The sequence below is a fragment of the Scyliorhinus canicula genome, chromosome 16 (assembly GCF_902713615.1).
Source record: "Scyliorhinus canicula chromosome 16, sScyCan1.1, whole genome shotgun sequence".
NCBI classification, from domain to species: domain Eukaryota; kingdom Metazoa; phylum Chordata; class Chondrichthyes; order Carcharhiniformes; family Scyliorhinidae; genus Scyliorhinus; species Scyliorhinus canicula.
This window is the reverse complement of record NC_052161.1, coordinates 132,302,247-132,322,883: the sequence shown is the minus strand read 5'-3', so window position 1 is coordinate 132,322,883 and position 20,637 is coordinate 132,302,247. Positions and strand designations below refer to the sequence as shown.

General features: G+C 45.6%; 1 protein-coding gene across 3 annotated transcripts in view; it reads right to left on the bottom strand.

Annotated features, from left to right (window-relative positions):
- espn (espin) overlaps positions 1–20,637 on the bottom strand; it is a 194,402-nt gene that overhangs the window by 124,903 nt on the left and 48,862 nt on the right. For all 3 annotated transcript variants that reach the window (XM_038773448.1, XM_038773450.1, XM_038773449.1), the window contains exons 3-5: positions 18,222–18,408; positions 15,696–15,878; positions 700–831 (exon numbers count right to left, since the gene is read on the bottom strand). In XM_038773448.1, coding sequence (XP_038629376.1) covers positions 700–831; positions 15,696–15,878; positions 18,222–18,408 — 502 coding nt within the window. The remainder of the gene's footprint in view (positions 1–699; positions 832–15,695; positions 15,879–18,221; positions 18,409–20,637) is intronic.

Here is a 20,637-nt window from a genome sequence, read left to right as displayed (position 1 = left end):
TGTGCGTTCTCGCCGTGTCTGCGTGGGTTTCTCCCGGTTGCTCCGGTTTCCTCCCACATTCCAAAGATGTGCAGATTAGGTGGATTGGCCACGCTAAATTGCCCTTTAGTGTCCAAAAGGTTAGGTGGGTTTACGAGGATAGGGCGGGTGAGTGGACCTGGGTGGGGTGCTCTTTCAAAGGGTTGATGCAGATTCGATGGGCCGAATGGCCACCTTCTGTAGGGATTCTACGATTTCTACGATAAGCCAACTGGGAAAATTTAGAAGATGATAAAAGTCTTGACCAATCTCAGGACTGACCTCTCTGTATTCAAGTTGAGGTGATTGATTTTAGCTGAATTGCTAGTTCAATTCGAAAACAATGCAGGAGGGACAAGATAAGAAAGCATTGGCCAAAGTTAGTTACTTCTACCGGTCATGGACGGGTGTGAACACTCCAGAGAGGACAAGACTCATGGCTCACAGCTGAATCATCACTGCTTCGGATGGACTTTTGGATCAGGTATAAGAGAGCCAGCCGCGTCTCTGGAACTTGTATCCAAAAACATGGCGCGACTATTAGGAGAAAAACTGAAAAATGAAGGAGGTATGATTAATTTATCATTCAAACCGGAACTGCGCTCTTTTGTGGCATTAAGCACAAGAACACCCTCATAAATATGGAAATATGGTAGCAGTTCTCTCTCTTGTTTTTCTTACCATGTTCTCAACTGTCTTGAGGTACTTGGCACATTGGCTGTGTCCATTGTACTCAGCTAGGTCAGCAGATGTACAGCCGTCATGGTCACGAGCAGCCAGGTCCACACCATTGACCACGAGGATTTGACAGCACTGGTGAAACAAGAGGAATAGTAAGTACTTCTCACACCTGTAGAAACGTATAACAGATGCTGCTGCTTTGACAACAGCACAACGCTTGATAATTCTCCACATGGATAACTGTTAGTTTTAGTCCCTATTTTAGCATGGAATGCAGTTATTGTGTTCATACTAGAGAATGGCAAAGTAATGCTGAATATTGTCAAGCGCGCTGCATACATTGTATACCTGTGTGGTAACTGAGTCACGGCATGGCGGCACAGTGGTTAGCACTGCTACCTCACAGTGTCAGGGTTCAATTTGGATATTGGGTGACTGTCTGTGTGGAGTTTGAATGTTCTCCCCATGTCTGCATGGATTTCCTCCACTTTCCTCCCACAGCCCAAAGATGCGCAGGTTAGGTAGATTGGCCACGCTACATAGGCCCTTAGGGTGGGGCTGCAGGAATAGAACGGGGGATTAGGCCTACATAATGTGGTCGCTCAAGGGGTCAGTGCAGACTCAATGGGCCTAATGGCCTCCTTCTGCACTGTCAGGATTATATGATTCTATAAGTACATGGTTGTGTCATTTTGCTTAACACATCTAACATCCACTCATTCTCCCACGATTAGCTAATCTCCCTCCATGAGAAACCTTCTACTATTTCCTTTTTTAAACAATCCTTTCCTCTCTTCTTCGTTTTTATGCTCCTAAAAAGTACACTCGCAAACTCTTCCTTTTGAGGTGCACCATATTGCCCTGTGGCCTTTTTCTTTTCCAGTAACCTCAAACTTCTTGTCCCCCTTGGTATTTCCTTTCCCCCTACAACCGACCATCTTTTAAAATGCCATAGCAACCCCGCCAGAATGTTACTTTCGGGTCTGTCTCGTCTTCTCTCCAAATGTTTGGGTGTCCATACCCTTGACGAGTTTTCAAAAGTAGGTAGCGTTCTGTTTCCGGACAATGGCTTCAAAGACTGAAATACACTTGCACATTATTCCACAAAGGATTTTATGCATGTGCTTTTGATCCACTCACTGTTTGTGAAATAAAAGATTGAGAATGAATAATTCCCCTGTGATACCCTTTCTGATTTAACATATGCAGCAGGCAGATTAATCAATCGACTGGCAATGGTCCAATTACCAAGGAAATGGTGGTGAACGCTCTATTTTGCTAAGAATGTTGCCCAATGGTATCTCACTGCTCAGTGACATAGCCATCATGACGATTCCCGATAGGAGGTTTCTCATGGAGAGAGGTTGGTTAATAGCGAGAGAAATAGTGCACATTTAGTGTGCAAAACAAAATGACACAAACATGATCACTTGGGGGCCAACTCAAGTCATCGAATTTACAGTGCAGAAGGAAGCCATTCGGCCCATCGAGTCTGCACCAGTCCTTACAAAGAGCACCCTACTGAAGCCCGCGTATCTACCCTATCCCCGTAACCCAGTAACCCCCACTTAACTTTCTTTTTGGACACGAAGGGCAATTTATCATGGCCAATCCACCTAACCCGCACATCTTTGGACTGTGGGAGGAAACCGGAGCACCCGAAGGAAACCCACGCAGACACGAGGAGAACGTGCAGACTCCACACAGACAGTGACCCTGCCGGGAACCGAACCTGGGACCCTGGAGCTGTGAAGCAACTGTGCTAACCACTATGCCACCATGCTGACCTTCTGTCCAATCAGTTGTTGTAATATAACAAACATATCTGTGTCTGGGCCAAGAGGGGACAAGGGCCTCTGTAATCTGACATTAACAATATCTTCCGCGCCTCATTTTGCTTTCGCATTGAAAAAAAGATGCCAACTAACCAATTATATGAAAAAAAAGAAAGAAAATGCTGGAAAATCTCAGCAGGTCTGGCAGCATCTGTAGGGAGAGAAAAGAGCTAACGTTTCGAGTCTGATGACTCTTTGTTGTTTTGTTATGCTCTTGACGTAGCATAAGCTGCTTCCTTGATGTGCACTCTGACAAAGGAAGGTTCAGACGTGGAGATAGCTTCAACACATTTATTAAACTATTAACAATTCTCCTACTTGGATTCGACTCTACTGTTAATCCTTCTATAGCTACTCAGACTGACGAACCAGTCTGCTACAATCCACGTGGTGGGTGTGATGTTCAATCAACCCTGTGACTGTACTCACTGAGTGTCTCCACTGGAAAGAGGAAGATCATGTGTGCTGTGTCCATTTTACATGGGTTGGTGTAATGCCCCCCTGTGGTAGTGTCACCTCTGTGTGTATTGTGAATGCCCATTGGTCGTGTCCTATCTTACTGACCTATTGGTTGAATGTCTATGTGTCATGTCTCTGGTGCTCCCTCTAGTGTCTATCGAGTCTACGTGTACTGACATTAACCCCTTGTGTATTTACAGTGATACATATCATCACATTTGTCAAAGCTAGAAAAAAAAGTGTCATTGTGTCATGATGAGAGGTTCATTCTTTCTCGGGGCACCAGGATTGAACACCAAATTGAAGCTGAGGTATTATTTCCTAGTTTTAATCGTGATTGTCAAATTCTCTCAGATCAACTACCAGACAAACCAGATGCAGAATAAATCTCCAGTGCTGCCCAAGTATTTGACATCTAGCCATCTGGATGTGCCAGTTCCATTTCCTATGAAGCCATCCTTGTCGCTAAGTCAATGGCTTTTCTTGTTGGGTTACCGAGAATCAATTATCTGGACAAAGTTTCCAGGTTTGGGCTAAACGCAGCAGCAGCCTTTTCATTATTGAACAAAAGAAATATCCTGTGGGGATTTTTGGAGCCGTCAGTCTTAGATGGATTATAAACTCAGAAGGTGGAAAGTTCTTACTGCGGTCTATTCTCCACATTCGCCGATGTAAATCGCCGATTAAGTGGGAGGGGGGGGGGGTTTGACGTTAAGTGGAGGGGTAATTCTGTACATGAATTATGGTGCCGATAGTCCCGATGTTCACACACTCCAGGCGCTATCTCGCTACCATTTCTATTCCGATTGATATAGGGGCGATTCAGCCACCGCGTTCCGCACAGCGCAGAGCAACGGCTGAAACCTCAAATCAGGCGTTGTGTCAGGCTGATCACGTGCCATCTGATTCACTCGGCCAGCCGCGATCTGGATCACACCCTCGCTGGGCGTGATCCAGATAATGATATTTAAATGAGCCATTAGGCACCCTGGCAGTGCACCCAGGCTTGGGTGGCACTGCCAGGGTGTCATGGGCACTGCCAAGGTGCCAGGTTGGGAGTGGTGCAATGCCCATGAAATGGCAGGTGAGGGGAGGGTTTGAGGGGACAAAAAAAGGTTGGGGCTGAAGAGGGTGCAGGGGGGCATTCTGAAAACTGGGGAAGGGGGGAGGGGGGGGGGTCCTGAAAGGGGTGGTGTTCAGTGATTGGGACAGTCGTTCAAAACGGTGCCCCGATTTGTTGGGAGCCGTTCCTGCTGGTGAGCCCTGCTCCCCACCACAGGGAAACTGCCAAAGTGTGGCCTAGATGGGGAGAAACTCACCAAGGTCCCAAAAAACGGCAAAGTGCCATTGTATGGTGTTGTCAATCTTGGTGCTGCAGTGTCTGATAAAGACCCCACCAAAGGCATCCAAAACAGCCGTAGAAATATTTCAGGTGAAACGTGCCCCGTCATCTCTGGCCATCGCACTGGCTCTCAGTTTCTCACACCTGTATCTGTGGCCAATAGTCAGCCCAAATTAAAAGCCGACTTCTCACTTAGTGAGAGCAAGTTTATTAATTAATTTACGGGGTGTGGTTAGGCCTAATTGCTCTTAAACTGTGCGGCTTCCTGGGCCATTCCTGAGGGTATTTAAGAGTCAACCACATTGCTCTGGGTCTTGAGTCACATGTAAACCAGGTAAGGATGTCAGACTTCCTTCCCTAAAGGGCATTTGTGAATCTGATGGATTTTTATTCCAATAGTTTTGTTAGACTCTTGGTAACGTATCTGGAATTATTGCTTGTTATGCGTCACATGACGTGCAGTGACGTCAGCAGAGTATTTGCGTGGGCTTGGAGCATATCATCATCTTGATTGTACTGAGCAACACCCTGAATAAACCTCTCATCGTGTTTGACAAGAATCCAGAGTGTGGGCGCCGCCATACCTTTTCTCTTTGCGGCAACAAAGAAATTTAACACGAGAGAGAACTGGTGGTGAGGATGGAGGCAGGAAACTCACTGGAAAGAAGACTTTCGGCAACTGACTGTGGGACGGCATCGGGAGCAATGGGAGATTCTCTGGACCAGGTTCGCACATAGACGTCGGGTGGAGCACTGCCATCAATGCGGAGGTTTAACAAAACCTTTCGATGGCAACTGCGAGTGACAAGATCGACATTCGGGGAAGACTTGCGCTGAGGTGAGTGGGGTCTTGGCTGTGGGGACCGCGCACATGAAGAAGCAGCGGGCCACGGGGTTTTCAAAGTCTGCAGACTCTGCACGGGCCACGAGGCGGTAGAAAAGTCAAAATACTCAGACAAAAAGGGGAAGTATTTCCCAGTTGCACATTGAAGGAACTGTTTGTGCCAGACTTTCCAACACAGTCAGATGGGAGGAAGTGTAGACCCTCATAACGGGGATTCAAAAATGGCGGGGGAAAACAAGGGCCATGGACACATTTGATTAGGATTATGAAATATGGAATTAATATGAAGAAAGATTCCAATTATTTTTAATAGCTAATCAGACACCGGAGGACCAAACGATCGCAGCATTTCGCAGCTCACTTAGCTGTGAAATGCAGGTGCAGCAGGTGGTAAAGAAGGCTAATGGCATGTTGCCATTCATTGCAAGAGGTTTCGAGTATAGAAGCAGGGATGTGTTGCTGTAATTGTACAGGGCCTTGGTGAGGCCACACTTGGAGTATTGTTTGCAGTTTTGGTCTCCTTCTCTGAGGAAGGATGTTCTTGCTCTCGAGGGAGTGCAGCGAAGGTTTACCAGACTAATTCCAGAGATGACGGGACTGTCGTATGAGGAGAGATTGACTAGGTTGGGATTGTTCTCGCTGGAGTTCAGAAGAATGAGGGGGGATCTCATAGAGACTTATAAAATTCTAACAGGACTAGACAGGGTAGATGCAGGGAAGATGTTACCAATGATGGGTGTGTCCAGAACGAGGGGTCACAGTCTGAGGATTCAGGATAAACCATTTTGGAGAGAGATAAGGAGGCATTTCTTCACACAAAGGGCGCAATTCTCCGCTCTCACGAAAATTCGGAGAATAGCGGGCGGCGTAAATTTTTACGGACACGCTGGTCCTACGCCCTCCCGCTATTTCCCCCCCCCCCCCCCCCCCCCACGCCCACCTCCCGACACGAATCGCTGCCCGCCGTTTTTTTACGGCGAGCAGTGATTCACTCCTGGCCGATGGGCCGATTTCCAAGGCCTTTACGGCCATTTTTACAAGTGTAAAACACACCTGCTCTGGCCGTTCGTAAAAACGGCCGTAAAGTCCCGTTCCCGGTAACCATGGCACCGATTGGCACGGCCGTGCCAAGGGTGCCATGGGCCCACGATCGGTGGGCACCGATCGCGGGCAGCGGGTACTTACCCCGCGCACTCTTTCTCCCTCCGCCGCCCCGATGGATCCATCCGCGGGGCATAACGGCCCACGCATGCGCGGGTTTCACGCACAAACGCGATGATGTCATCCGCGTCATCTGACGCGTCAGTCGTCGCTAACTCTGGCTAGCGGGCTTAACGAAATTTGTTAAGCCCGCGATGCCGGAGTTCACGGCCGCGCGATACTAGCCCCGACCGGGGAGCTGAATCGGTTCCCGGTCGGGGGGACGGAGGCTGGCGTCAAACGCGCCCGTTTCTGACGCCAGCTTCCCGAGTTTTCGTGACTCGGGAGAATCGCGCCCAAAGAGTGGTGAGCCTGTGAAATTCATTACCACAGAGAGTAGTTGATGCTAAAACTTTGAATATATTCAAGAGGTGGCTGGATATAGTACTTGGGGAGAATGGGATCAAAGGCTATGGGGAGAAACCAGTGTTAGGCTATTGAGTTGGATGATCAGCCATGATTGTGATGAATGGTGAAGCAGGCTCAGAGGGCCAAAAGGCCTCCTCCTGCTCCTATCTTCTATGTATCTATGAAACATGCTGCTGCAGAATCTTATTCACCCAGCAAATCCACGAGAAAGTCCTTCAGTGAATTAATGAACATTTTCGAGGGTAATTTCTTTCCTGAACTATTATTGATTGTAGAGTGGTTCTGATTCCACCACTGTAGTCAGGAAGACGGTGAAACCATTTTACAGTTTATAGCATCTTGAAGAAGATTAGCTAAAAATTGCGAATTTGGTACATCACGTATTGATACTCTTCAAGACAGGCTGGTTTGTGGATTATGCAGTGATGCAATTCAGAGGAAGCTGATTTAAGTCTGAAAGCTGGTATGGAAGTCGCCACATATATGGAGCTTGCTATGAGAGACATGTCACAGATGGGGGTTGGAGCAAAGATCTTCAAAATGGATATCTCAAGGAACAAGGCTGAAAAGGTGCAACCATATTACCGTTGTACACAGGTTGGACACTTAACAGGGAAATACTGGAGTAAATTAAATACATGCAAGAACTGTGGCAAGAGGGGCTATACTACCAAGGTGTGCTGGACTCAGAAAACCTCTTCTACACCAAGAAAGCGCAAGAAGAACAATATAAGTAAACAATCTAGTTGTGTTTACAAATTGATGGATGAAGCTCAAGATCACTCAAACAACAACAGAACCGAGCTACAGCAACAGCTAAAGCTGGTGTTTGTCAATGCCGGGTGAGGAACAACATTTTGGACATACCAAAACTTGAAGTTCATGAATTTAAAATGGAAGTGCGTATATCCTGTTGTGGTGAGGATAAAGAATTAGCACGGCAGGATTAAATGTTCAAATTGAAGAGAAAATTGGACAATGCCAATTTTGTGCGAAACTAAGGAACACTCCACCATTACAACCATTCCATCCGTGAGAATGGCCAACACAGCCATGGCAGAGAATACACATGGATTATGCTGGTTCACTGGAGGGTCACATGTTCTGAGTGATTGTGGACAGCACTCGAAATGGCCAGAAGTTGTGCGAATGAAGTCAATGATGACTGAGCAGACCATTGAGAAACTAGATGAAGTATTCGCAAGATTTGGAAAGCCGGAGCAGATTGTCAGTGATAATTTGAGGACAACTTGAAAGGTGTACACCATAACAAGTCAGCCTTTATTATCCAGCAACTAATGTATTGGCCAAACGTTCTGTGCAATCATTAACGCATTCTATCGAGGCACCGAAGGACCACGGAACATTATCAAGAAGAGTAAACAAATTTGTAATATCTTAGCGGGATATTGTACATGTTACCACACAAAAGAGGATTGGTTAATTAATAGAAAGCAAAGAGTGGGGATTAATGGGTGTTTCTCTGGTTGGCAATCAGTAGCTAGTGGTGTCCCTCAGGGATCCGTGTTGGGCCCACAATTGTTCACAATTTACATAGATGATTTGGAGTTGGGGACCAAGGGCAATGTGTCCAAGTTTGCAGATGACACTAAGATGAGTGGTAAAGCGAAAAGTGCAGAGGATACTGGAAGTCTGCAGAGGGATTTGGATAGGCTAAGTGAATGGGCTAGGGTCTGGCAGATGGAATACAATGTTGACAAATGTGAGGTTATCCATTTTGGTAGGAATAACAGCAAACGGGATTATTATTTAAACGATAAAATATTAAAGCATGCCGCTGTGCAGAGAGACTTGGGTGTGCTAGTGCATGAGTCACAGAAGGTTGGTTTACAGGTGCAACAGGTGATTAAGAAGGCAAATGGAATTTTGTCCTTCATTGCTAGAGGGATGGAGTTTAAGACTAGGGAGGTTATGTTGCAATTGTATAAGGTGTTAGTGAGGCCACACCTGGAGTATTGTGTTCAGTTTTGGTCTCCTTACTTGAGAAAGGACGTACTGGCACTGGAGGGTGTGCAGAGGAGATTCACTAGGTTAATCCCAGATCTGAAGGGGTTGGATTATGAGGAGAGGTTGAGTAGACTGGGACTGTACTCGTTGGAATTTAGAAGGATGAGGGGGGATCTTATAGAAACATTTAAAATTATGAAGGGAATAGATAGGATAGATGCGGGCAGGTTGTTTCCACTGGCGGGTGAAAGCAGAACTAGAGGACATAGCCTCAAAATAAGGGGAAGTAGATTTAGGACTGAGTTTAGGAGGAACTTCATCACCCAAAGGGTTGTGAATGTATGGAATTCCTTGCCCAGTGAAGCAGTTGAGGCTCCTTCATTACATGTTTTTAAGGTAAAGATAGATAGTTTTTTGAAGAATAAAGGGATTAAGGGTTATGGTGTTCGGGCCGGAAAGTGGAGCTGAGTCCACAAAAGATCAGCCATGATCTAATTGAATGGCGGAGCAGGCTCAAGGGGCCAGATGGCCTACTCCTGCTCCTAGTTCTTATGTTCTAAATTCACTGACAATGCTGTTGTTCAAGAGAAAACTACGAACACAGTTTGACTTGTTAACTTCGCCTGACACTTCGGAGATTGTTAAACGCAAAGAACAAGGACAAATTGCTAGGAGGGATAAAATCTCTGAAAGACGGGTATTTAATCAGGGGGAGAGGGTTAGCCAGGAGTTACAGCACTAACGAGAAATGGGTACCGCATATGATCCTAGTGAAGACAGGTCCGATATCACACACCGCACAGACAATGCTGGAAGAGTTTGGCAACATCATGTTGATCGGTTAGCTTCTGCACAAAGTGAGTTTGTAGAAACCTCTCACGAGCTTGTATCTTTGGAAGATCTGGAGAGCTGTACTTTGGAACAGAGACCAGAGTCAGAGATTAGTTCACATTCTGTTTCTGGGGATTTTTCAATGCCTGTAGTGACAGGTACTGAAATGATGACTCAAGAACTACCATCTACAGAAAGGAATTAAGTCCCTCCCGAAGCATCCAGGTTCTAGAATGCCAAATTCTATCAAAAGGAAGAGAGGTCCACCTCAGAGATTGTTATTGAATTGTATATATGTATAGAAATAACACATCAGGGACCTGTTGTATAAATATTAATTGTTGTTGTTGCATTAATGAGGTCATGAGGGAGGGGTGATATATATCTGGGAATATATTTTGCTGACTATACGTCACGTGATGTGTAGTGATGCCAGCAGAGTGTTTGCGCGGGCTTTGAGCAGATCACCATCTTGACTGTACTGCACAACATCCCTAAATAAACATCTCATCGTGTTTGACAAGAATCCATACCTTTTCTCTTTGCGCCAACAAAGAAGCACAAAATTCTTAATTCCAGATTTTATTCCACCATCTGCCGTGGTGGGGTTTGAACCCTGGGCCCTGGAACATTATCCAGTGACAATACCACTACGCCAGTGCCTCCCTAATTATCCACCGACTGTGGGTTTTTACAAATGTTCTTTTGGTTGAAATGCTGAGAAGGTCAGTCTAAATGCAGAAGGCTTGTTCATGTCTTGGGCCCCGTCTCGAGCCGGAAAGGATGCAGATTTCACCCAAGTGTCTTTGCAGATTTTTCCTTACATTGGAATTCTCGGCTTGGCTGAAGTGTGTTATCACCTTGAGACAATGGGGCAGAAAACAGACTGTACACAATCCTGACAATGACAGTGTCCACCAGCGCCCTTTGGAGTTTACCAGGTTAATGATCTCCCCCGGACGATTACTGACTCACATTGCCCGGCCATTGCCGGCTATGCGTCCGTCTGCTTCGGCCCACAGATCTAGAATTTTCCCTTCAAAACTCTCCACCCTTCCCTCTCTCGTTCCTTTAGATGCTCCTTAAAAGTGGCCGCTGGAGGGCTGCACGGTGGCGCAGTGGTTAGCACTGCCGCCTCACGGCGCCGAGGTCCCAGGATCGATTCCCGGCTCTGGGTCACTGTCCGTGTGGAGTTTGCACATTCTCTCCGTGTTTGTATGGGTTTCGCCCCCACAACACAAAGATGTGCAGGGTAGGTGGTTTGGCCATACTAAATTGCCTCTTAGTTGGAAAAAATGCATTGGGTTCTCTAAATTTATTTTTTAAAAATGCAAATACATTAAGTACAGAAGCACCGAATCACAAGACAATGAAACCCTACCAGGTGACTCATACTAAAGCCATGTTGTGTCATAGCTCAAACGAGAGTCACATTGTGCCTTGTGTCGCAGTCTGCAATTTCTGCTCAGCAATAAGATTACACCGTCTTTCGCTTACTGAATTTACCAGCGGCATTTATGCCCACCTTCAGCACTGTGCTTTATCTCACAGACTATTACAGGGATGGCGCGTACTCTGGATGTTTTATAATGTGTTCTCTATCACCTGTTTCCCGAAAACAGTCGGTCCCCAAGTGTTACTCCACCGGGAATATTATGTAACTGGAATCTGCCCAATTATGGAAGTGCCACCTGTTGCCGTGGAGCTCGATGACAGTAATTTACAAGATCACAGCAGGAAGTATGCGACAGGAAGTGTGGGAAGGAGGATGACACAGATGTGCATAACTCACCTGGCATAGGCCATAGAGTGGGAGTTCTAAAGGTGAAGGGAGGCCTGGGGGAGTACAATGTACTGTGCCATCCGTGTTATTAAAATAAAGAACGTCTCTTGGTTTTACTAATTCGCTTCCTCTGTGCCAGGATTTGCCAATGCCAGCTGGGTACTTTAGTGCTGGCTCCAGCTTTTCTTGCTGGGGTCACTTCTGGATTGTTGGTCCAAAGTAGCTGCTGCCCGAGCGAATGGTCAAAGTGGTTCAGGGATGCACAGCGATCCCGTGCATCATTAACGTGTTGCTGGTTGTGCGCTAAGAGCCAAGAATTGTAGACCTTGGACGGGCTGCAGCTCCGATTCACTAGAATGATACAGGGCTATAAAGGGTTAAATTATGAAGTGGAAATGCCGGTGTTGGACTGGGGTGAGCACAGTAAGAAGTCGTACAACACAGACTCAGGTCAGTGCTGAGGAAGGAGCAGTGCTCCGAAAGCTCGTGTTTGAAACAAACCTGTTGGACTTTAACCTGGTGTTGTAAGACTTCTTACTTAAATTATGAAGACAGGTCACATGGATCATAGAATCATAGAATACCTACAGTGCAGAAGTGGACCATTCGGTCCATCGAGTCTACACTGACTCTCTGAAAGAGCAATCTACTTAGGCCCATTCACCCACCTTATCCCCATAACCCTGCAACCCAATTAACCTTTGGACACTAAGGGGCAATTTAGCATCATCAATCCACCTCACCCGCACATCTTTGGACTGTGGGAAGAAACCGGAGCACCCAGAGGAAACCCAAACACAGGGAGAATGTGCAAACTCGACTGAGACAGTGACCCAAGGCCGGAATTGAAACTGGGTCCCTGGCGCTGTGAAGCAATAGTGCTAATCAATGTGCCACCCCGGGTAATATTCCCCTGATGTATAGAATATTAAAGGATGATCTAATTGAGGTTTTAAAAATGATTAAAAGATCCGATAGGGTAGTTAAAGAGAGATTATATTCTCCAGAGCAGGGCTCTGCAGACTTATTGTCTTCTGTCTCTGTTTTCTTAAGAATTTCAGTGTAAAAGAAATAACTGTTTAATTGCGAATGTAAGAACCTTGAATTGACTGGAAGCAACATTAGAGAAAGTTTGAATTCTGTATTGTCCTATTACATATTTTCTTTTCATGTACAAATAGTCTGATTGAGCTGCACGCAGAAAAATACCTTTCACTGTACCTCGGTACATGTGACAATAAACAAATTCGATCCAAACAAATCCAGTCCACTTTCTTTTTCATCTATCTCTCTGATCTGTTAACCATTCTAAAGATGAAAGCTCTGTGCCCCATCACAGCACACAGTAATATTGGTGATGGATAATACTGTGGCTCAATACTGTCTCCCAGATGAAGACTCACCAGCACTTTCTCAAAGCCAATTGGTGACGGACAATAAATGCTGTTCCTGACAGAGGAACCCACATCCCAATGAACAAATGAAAATGAAGGGAAAATACAGAAACAGCCTTTCCACTGAAGTAACAGTGCATCATCATGCATGCTGAGTGAAATCTATGAATAATGCTACTTCCATCTGTTAAGAAGCTTGAATCAAATAAAGATTTAAGAATTGGATAAAATAAAAATTAAAAACTTGGGTAAAATAAAGTTTATTAGAATGCAGCTTCCTGGAGGGTTTTTCAAATGCGAATTAGTTTAGCAGCACGGAAAGGCAGATATTTGCTTAAGTAAAGTGGAGAACAATAGGGTATAGAATTGTAAGTGTTAAAACTATAGAAAACATGAGTTCAAAGTGGAGACACAAGAATGCATTTCAAAGATACAAAGATATGCATTGGGACAGGTAGTATTGAGGAAGCAGGATGCTGCAGAAGGATGTGGGCAGGCTAGGAGAGTAGATAAAGAAGTGGCAGATGGATTACAATGCGGAAAAGTGAGAGCTTATGCACTTTGGTTTGGAAGAATGGAGGCATAGACTATTTTCTAAATGGGAAAAGGCTTAGGAAATCAGAAGCATAAAGGGAGACCTAGTTCAAGATTCTCTTCAGGTTAACGTGCAGGTTCAATCAGCAGTTTGGAAGGCAAATGCAATGCTCGCATTCATGTCGAGAGGTCTAGAGTACAAGAGCAGGGGTGTACTTCTGGGGCTGTATCAGGCTATGGTCAGACCTCATTTGGCGCATTGTGAGCAGTTTTGGGCCTCGTATCTAAGGAAGGATCTGCTGGCCTTGGAAGGGTCCAGAGGAGGCTCACAAGAATGATCCTGGGAATGAAGAGCTTATCATATGAGGGACGGTTGAGCACTCTCGATAGAGTTTAGAAGGATCAGGGGGAATCTCACTGAAACTTACAGGATACTGACAGGCCTAGATATAGTGGGTGTGGATAGGATGTTTCCACTTGCAGGAAAAACTAGAATCAGAGGGCACAGCCTCAGACTAAAGGGACGATCATTTAAAACAGAGGTAAGGAGGAATTACTTCAGCCAGAGGGTGGTGAATCTGTGGAACTCTTTGCTGCAGAAGGCTGTGGAGGCCAATTCACTGAGTGTCTTTAAGACAGAGATAGATGGGTTCTTGACTAATAAGGGATTAGGGGTTATGGGGCAAAGGCAGGAGAATGGGGATGAGAAAAATGTCAGCCATGATTGAATGGCGGAGCTGACTCAATGGGCCGAGTGGCCTAATTCTGCTGCTAAATCTTATAGTCTTCCCACTTACTAAAAGTGTGACATCTAAGGCGAGTTGTTTAGATAGGGTGAGATTAAAAGGGAAAATGACATATAAGTAGCAGGGTTAACTCTGTACTGCAGGAGAAGAGATGATTGAACAGCTCACATCATAGCCACGCTCGACTGGAAACAGGAAATCTCCCAAAAGCAGGAATTGTATACTACAGGCTGCTGTTCGAAAACCTCATAAAGTCTACACCGAATCAGAAGAAAGGCTTCCCAAAATTAAAGATGCAACTCGTGCATGGTATTATTTGTTGCATCTGGCTCATAGTTACACCACATGTGATGTCGTTTTGGAACAAGGGACATTCTCAGAGATTAGGAATGTAGATAGATGTGGAACAGAATTAATCCAAGGACATGGTTTGCGTGTGTGTAGTCATTATTGTAATTAAGTGTACCTTTGCTCTGTACTGTGGTCTTTCTTGCGTGTTTTTATTGTTTAATAAACATTAATTTATTACAACTAGACTTGGGCTTTCCTCGCTGGTTTGCATATCTTTTCTCAAATTATACCAAACTGCAAAATAAACAACTAAGAACTAGGGGGCAGCACGGTAGCATAGTGGTTAGCATAAATGCTTCACAGCTCCAGGGTCCCAGGTTCGGTTCCCGGCTGGGTCACTGTCTGTGCGGAGTCTGCACGTCCTCCCCGTGTGTGCGTGGGTTTCCTCCGGGTGCTCCGGTTTCCTCCCACAGTCCAAAGATGTGCGGGTTAGGTGGATTGGCCATGCTAAATTGCCCGTAATCTCGTAAAAAGTAAGGTTAAGGGGGAGCTGTTGGGTTACGGGTATAGGGTGGATACGTGAGTTTGAGTAGGGTGATCATTGCTCGGCACAACATCGAGGGCCGAAGGGCCTGTTCTGTGCTGTACTGTTCTATGTTCTATGTTCTAACCGGCGTTCCCAGTTATCCATCTGGGTTTCGGAATACCCTTGCTTGCATTTAACATCAGTGGGATTCTTAACACATCTCAAATGTTTGTATCTTTGTCTGCCTTCTCATGAAGCTTGATTCCACAAGACGTGCCCATTCTCCAATACCTACTTAAGAATCCACTCTCCACACATGGACCTTGCCAGTGAGTTCTGTTGGACTTTAGGAATATAATCACCATCACTGGGCAACCCAGTCTGCATTCACTATTCCCAGACCTTGCTGGTGAGTAATGAAGAGCAGAAACCATTTGGGTTGTCTCCCCTCAGGACATGTTGGGGCAAATGACAGTTTGCTCACTGCTGTCCTACCAGAGATTGAATAATGCAGTGAATTCAGGAATTGAATTTGGGATTCTATTCCCCTATCCCATACCATCCAATGTATTTAACAACTAAACCTGGAGGGGATGGTCTGTAAGACACATCCTTAATATTATACCTCATAACACACATATATGTAATTATATTTTGATTACATCTTAAGTAATCTTGAATAAAGATATTTTAATCAAAAGTACCCTTGATTTTTGAATGTGGTCGAGGACACATTTGAATGACCCCTGAAACACACTGTGCTAGTGTAATGGATTTTAGAAAGCATACATTAAATATACATTCAAGTGTTTAACTGGCACTCAATAATCTGTTATTCTACACTTCAAAATGCATGCCGTGTTGCAGAACTTGCCTCTAATTCCCCATTCTCTGCAGCATCGTGTAGCGGGGTACCACCCCAGTTGTCCGTAACGATCTCACCTCCGTGTAGCAATAGCCAGCTGAGAACCTTGGCATGGCCTCGACTGGCAGCAAAGTGTATCGCTGTGGCCCCTTCATCATCCTGGTCTAACAGACTGATGTCTGAAAAGCTTACCTGTACGGAGAAGATGGAAGGAAATGTAAGCCAGCAAAACAATCTGGAGAAAAACAATTTGTCCACCTCACCTGGGTGGCATGGTGGCACAGTGGTTAGCACTGCTGCCTCACAGCGCCAAGGACCTTGGTTCAATTTCGGCCTTGGGTGACTGTGTGGAGTTTGCACTTTCTTCCCATGTCTGTGGGGGTTTCCTCCGGGTGCTCCGGTTTCCTCCCACAGTCCAGGTTGGGTGGATTGGCCATGGTAAATTGCTCCTATTGTTCAAAAGGTTAAGTGGGGATTACTGGGTTACAGGGATGAGGTGGGTTCATGGGGATGAGGTGGGGACATGAGGGGACATAGGGTGCTCTTTCCAAGGGCCGGTGCAGATATGATGGGCCAAATGGCCCACCTCTATACAGTAGGGATTCTATGACTCCCTGATGTGGGGAGTGTGTTAAAATTGCAACGATATTTGTTCATTCACTAGTTTGGTGTTAAAGAAAGGATGGTCATAATCTTTGATCAGCCCCGTGGGAATTCGCTGGAGTTTAGATCCAGGCCTGGAGTAGCCATGGCACATTACAGTAAATGTAAACATTCCCTGATGTTTCCTTTCCCTACGTTACTCCTTTTCCAGGTTTCCCAAACAATGCCTTGCATGTCAAGCAGGAAAGCAAGCGGATTCCTAACTCTATGCCTGTGATAGCCCACAAACAGCCCGTGGAGGGCATAGGAGAGGAACCTAAAGTGCTGGTCAGGCTTCTCATGTATCCTTTCTCTATGCAGGGAAGGTCCTTGTGCTCCATCATCTAACACCAGCCACCAACCAATATCTGGCCAGTTGTAGGCACAAATTAATGTCCGATGATCCCATGGTGCCCTCTGTTGCTCTTTCCACCCTCATTTCAATCAGTTCTGATTGAGGGAACCTTACAGATGGAAGTAGTTGTTATCTTTACCCCTTGTAAATTGCTGCTCCTAGGGAGATCCTCTTGGGTTTCACTTACTGGTCAGGCTATGCTCACTCCCAGAGTTCAGTTCCAGTTTGTCTTTCAACCTGTAGCCCTCTCTGCTTGGAGGAAGCAACGATCTGGACCAAAAACTCCTCTTTGAGCAGTGACCATAGCATTAGGCATTTCAAGAACAAACAAGCACCTCGTGGAGGAGGAGAGGTCTCCTGATGTGTTCCCCAAAATTGTTTGATATTCCGCACGCCAGCACTGATCGAGATGTACACAGAGTTCAGCCGCATTTGAAATGAAGTTATGGGTTGAGTCTCAAAAATGGGTATTCTTCAAGAGATGCCAGTGGTCAAATCCCATCACCCGTGTCCTCACTACATTAGCCTGCCATCACTCAACACATTCAATTTAAAATTCTTATCCTCACTTTTAAATCTTTCCATGGCATCATCCCACCCTACCTCCGCAAGCTCCGGCCCGCAATGCCCCCCTCCCAACTCTCCACTTCTCTGGCTTGCGCCTTTTTGTTTAACTTCTAACTTCCTTCAGCCATCCATTGCTGGAACAACTCTCAGCTGTGCAACTTGGAATTCCTTCCTGAAACCTTTCCACTCTCCTCCCTCTTCCTTTGAAAACCTTCAGTCACTATTTCAAATTTTAACATTCTGGGCTCAAGATCCATTTTCCTCTGCAGGAAATGCTTTGGAGATCTTGTGGCTCACTCAGAAGCAGCCCAGCCTCTGAAGCCAGAAGCTCTGGGTTGAAATCTGGCTCCAGGACATCGTGGCCAAGGAAGGTGCGATCATAACGTGGTCGAACAGGTTGAGTAACAACGTGAAAATCCTTCGAACATACACCTATGGAAAGAGCGGGAGAGATTCCTGGTCAACCATGTGATGGAAAGGTTATTGGAGCCTCGACCATCACCATCCATAGCACCGGAATACAACATACATGTAAAAGAGTATGTGCCACAGCAACTTTGACTCTTTGGGATCCAGCCAGCTCAATTGGCTGGATGACCGGCATGGATCAGATTGGTACCAGCAGCATGGGGCTCAATCCCTGGTTTGGCTTGGGTGGATTCTGGACCTGCCACCTTGCCCTACCTGTGGTGGAGGTCACGGTGTTGTGGGTTGGGCCTGTATTCAGGCAAAGAACTGGGAAAGAAGAAGAAATGCTTTGGAAAATGCTTTTCTATAAAGGCACTATGTAGTGGATGGTGTATGCCTTTGAGCAACTTGTAACAGATTGAAAATTCATCCGGGCATTTTGTAAAGATCCACATCTTGGACCACCAAGCTGGCGAACACTCAAAGCTGGCCAGTTTAAGCTAAAGTGGTTCATCAGCCCAGTTTGTCCCACCCCAGCCAGCTTTTCCAAGAATGTAACTTACCAGCCAGACAATGACAGTATTGTGTCCCATCTGTGCAGCTGAATGGAGTGCAGTCATCCCATCGTTGGCTCGTATATGTGGATCTGCTCCGCATTCTTTCACAAGGTATTGCACAGCCTCCAGGTGGCCCTCCTGGCTAGCCAAATATAGGGGAGTGGCACCATTTTTCATTTTTGTATTTACAACACTAAAAGGAGAAAAAAATGTCATTTTAGCTATTTCTTTGGTACTGTCGTCGAAATTGAGGTACAGATGTAGGGCCACTTACCCATGTTGCCGTGTGGTGCAATTTCACATTAGATTTAATCCCATTCCTTTTCCGTTTCTCCTTAATTTGTAATATCAAAAATTTGAAGTCTTTATCTAATAACCTCTTAAACACTGCAACTAAATTAAATGCAACAGCTACTTCTGGCCATTGTGTCCATTCTGCCCCAGGACAGAGGCCCTTGCTGGGAAGGGTAGCTAAGGTGATTCTCTAATTGCCCTTAATCATCACAGTACCTACTCCAAGGTCAACTGCAACCAATGTTAAAGACTCCCCCCTCCCCCTCTCCCAGCCACCGTTTATAATAGAAGAGTACCCCGCACACATTAGACGCAAGCACCCCAGTAGATGCCAACTCAGTTTTTGGAGACCATTATTCTAGCCCCCACTCTCCAGGGGCTGCCTGGAGTTTAGCTTCAAGAATTCAGCTGCTGACTTAGAGGCAGGACTACAATCACCAATCCCTTTTGCAATGACTGTGAGCCTCCCTGTTGCTGCACCAATGGCAGAGGAGCTGAAATCTGGGTCCCGCCCCAAACATGGCACCTACCAATGTCGCAGGGGGGTGGGAATGGGGCTGGGTCAGGATTTGCACATGTCCATTTCCCAGAGGAAGCTGCCCATATAAGTAAAACAGCAGCTGCCTCCAGTCATGTCTGATTTTCATTCCCTAGGATTGGGAGAAATGACAAATTGGACCTGATAGGAGCAGGTCTTAATTTTACAGAGTCCTTTGGAGAGGCAGGCTACCCCTTTGGAGAGGCAGTGTACTGTTTTGGATATGTTCTCGGGACACCTTTGGGAGGGGCCAGGTTCATTTTTGGGTTATTAAAAGAGGACATGAATGTGTTAAAAGTAATGAACATAAACTGATCGTAAGAGTTTCTATAGATATTTTTTAATGAGTTCACAAAGTGGGTGTTGGCTCTATAGATAGTGAGTCAGGTGAATTAATCATGGAAAACAAGGAGATATAGAATTACATAGAATTTACAGTGCAGAAGGAGGCCATTTGGCCCATCGAGTCTGCACCGGCTCTAGGAAAGACCACCCTACCCAAGGTCAACACCTCCCCCTATCCCAATAACCCAGTAACCCCACCCAACACTAAGGGCAATTTTGGACACTAAGGGCAATTTATCATGGCCAATCCACCTAACCTGCACATCTTTGGACTGTGGGAGGAAACCGGAGCACCCGGAGGAAACCCACGCACACACGGGGAGGATGTGCAGACTCCGCACAGACAATGACCCAAGCCGGAATCGAACCTGAGACCCTGGAGCTGTGAAGCCATTGTGCTATCCACAATGCTACCATGCTGCCCAATGATGGCAGATGAATTGAATTGCATTGGTCTTCACTATGGAGGATGCAAGTAACATCCCAGAAATAGTTATAAATTACAAAATAGAAGGAAGGGAAGAACTGGAGAAAATTACAATCACCAGGGAAGTGGCACTGGGCAAGTTGTTGGAAAGGTGACATGTCCCCACATCCTGATGCACTTTGTCCTTGGGGCTTAATGGAAGTGGCTCGTGAGATAATTGCTGCATTGGTTTTCATTTTCCAGATTCTGCAAAAAAGTTCCCCAGATTCGGCAAAAGTTCCATTCGATTGAAAAAAGTGAATATAAATCCTTTATTCAAAAAGGGAAGGAGGCGGAAGGTAGGAAACTACAGGCCAGTTAGCTTAACATTTGTCATAGCGAAAATATTAGAGCCTATTATTAAAGATGTTATAGCAGGACACTTAAAATTCAATCAAGGAGAGTCAAAATGGTTTTGTGAAAGGGAAATCATGCTGAACAAATTTACTGGAGTTCTTTGAGGAAGTGACAGGTGTTGTCGAAAAAGGGGAACAAGTAGATGTATTACACCTAGATTTCCAGAATGGATGTGACGAGGTGTCACATCAAAGGTTATTGCATAAAGTAAAAGCTCACGGTGTAAGTTGTAACATATTAACATGGGTAAAGATTGGCTAGCTCACAGGAAACAGACTCGGGATCAATTTCCAGTTGGCAAGTTGCAGCAAGTGGGGTGTCACAGGGATCAGTGCTGGGGTCTCAACTTTTTATAATTGAGAGAAATGACTTGGATGAAGGTACTGAAGGTATGGTTGCTTAATTTATTGATGATACAAAGA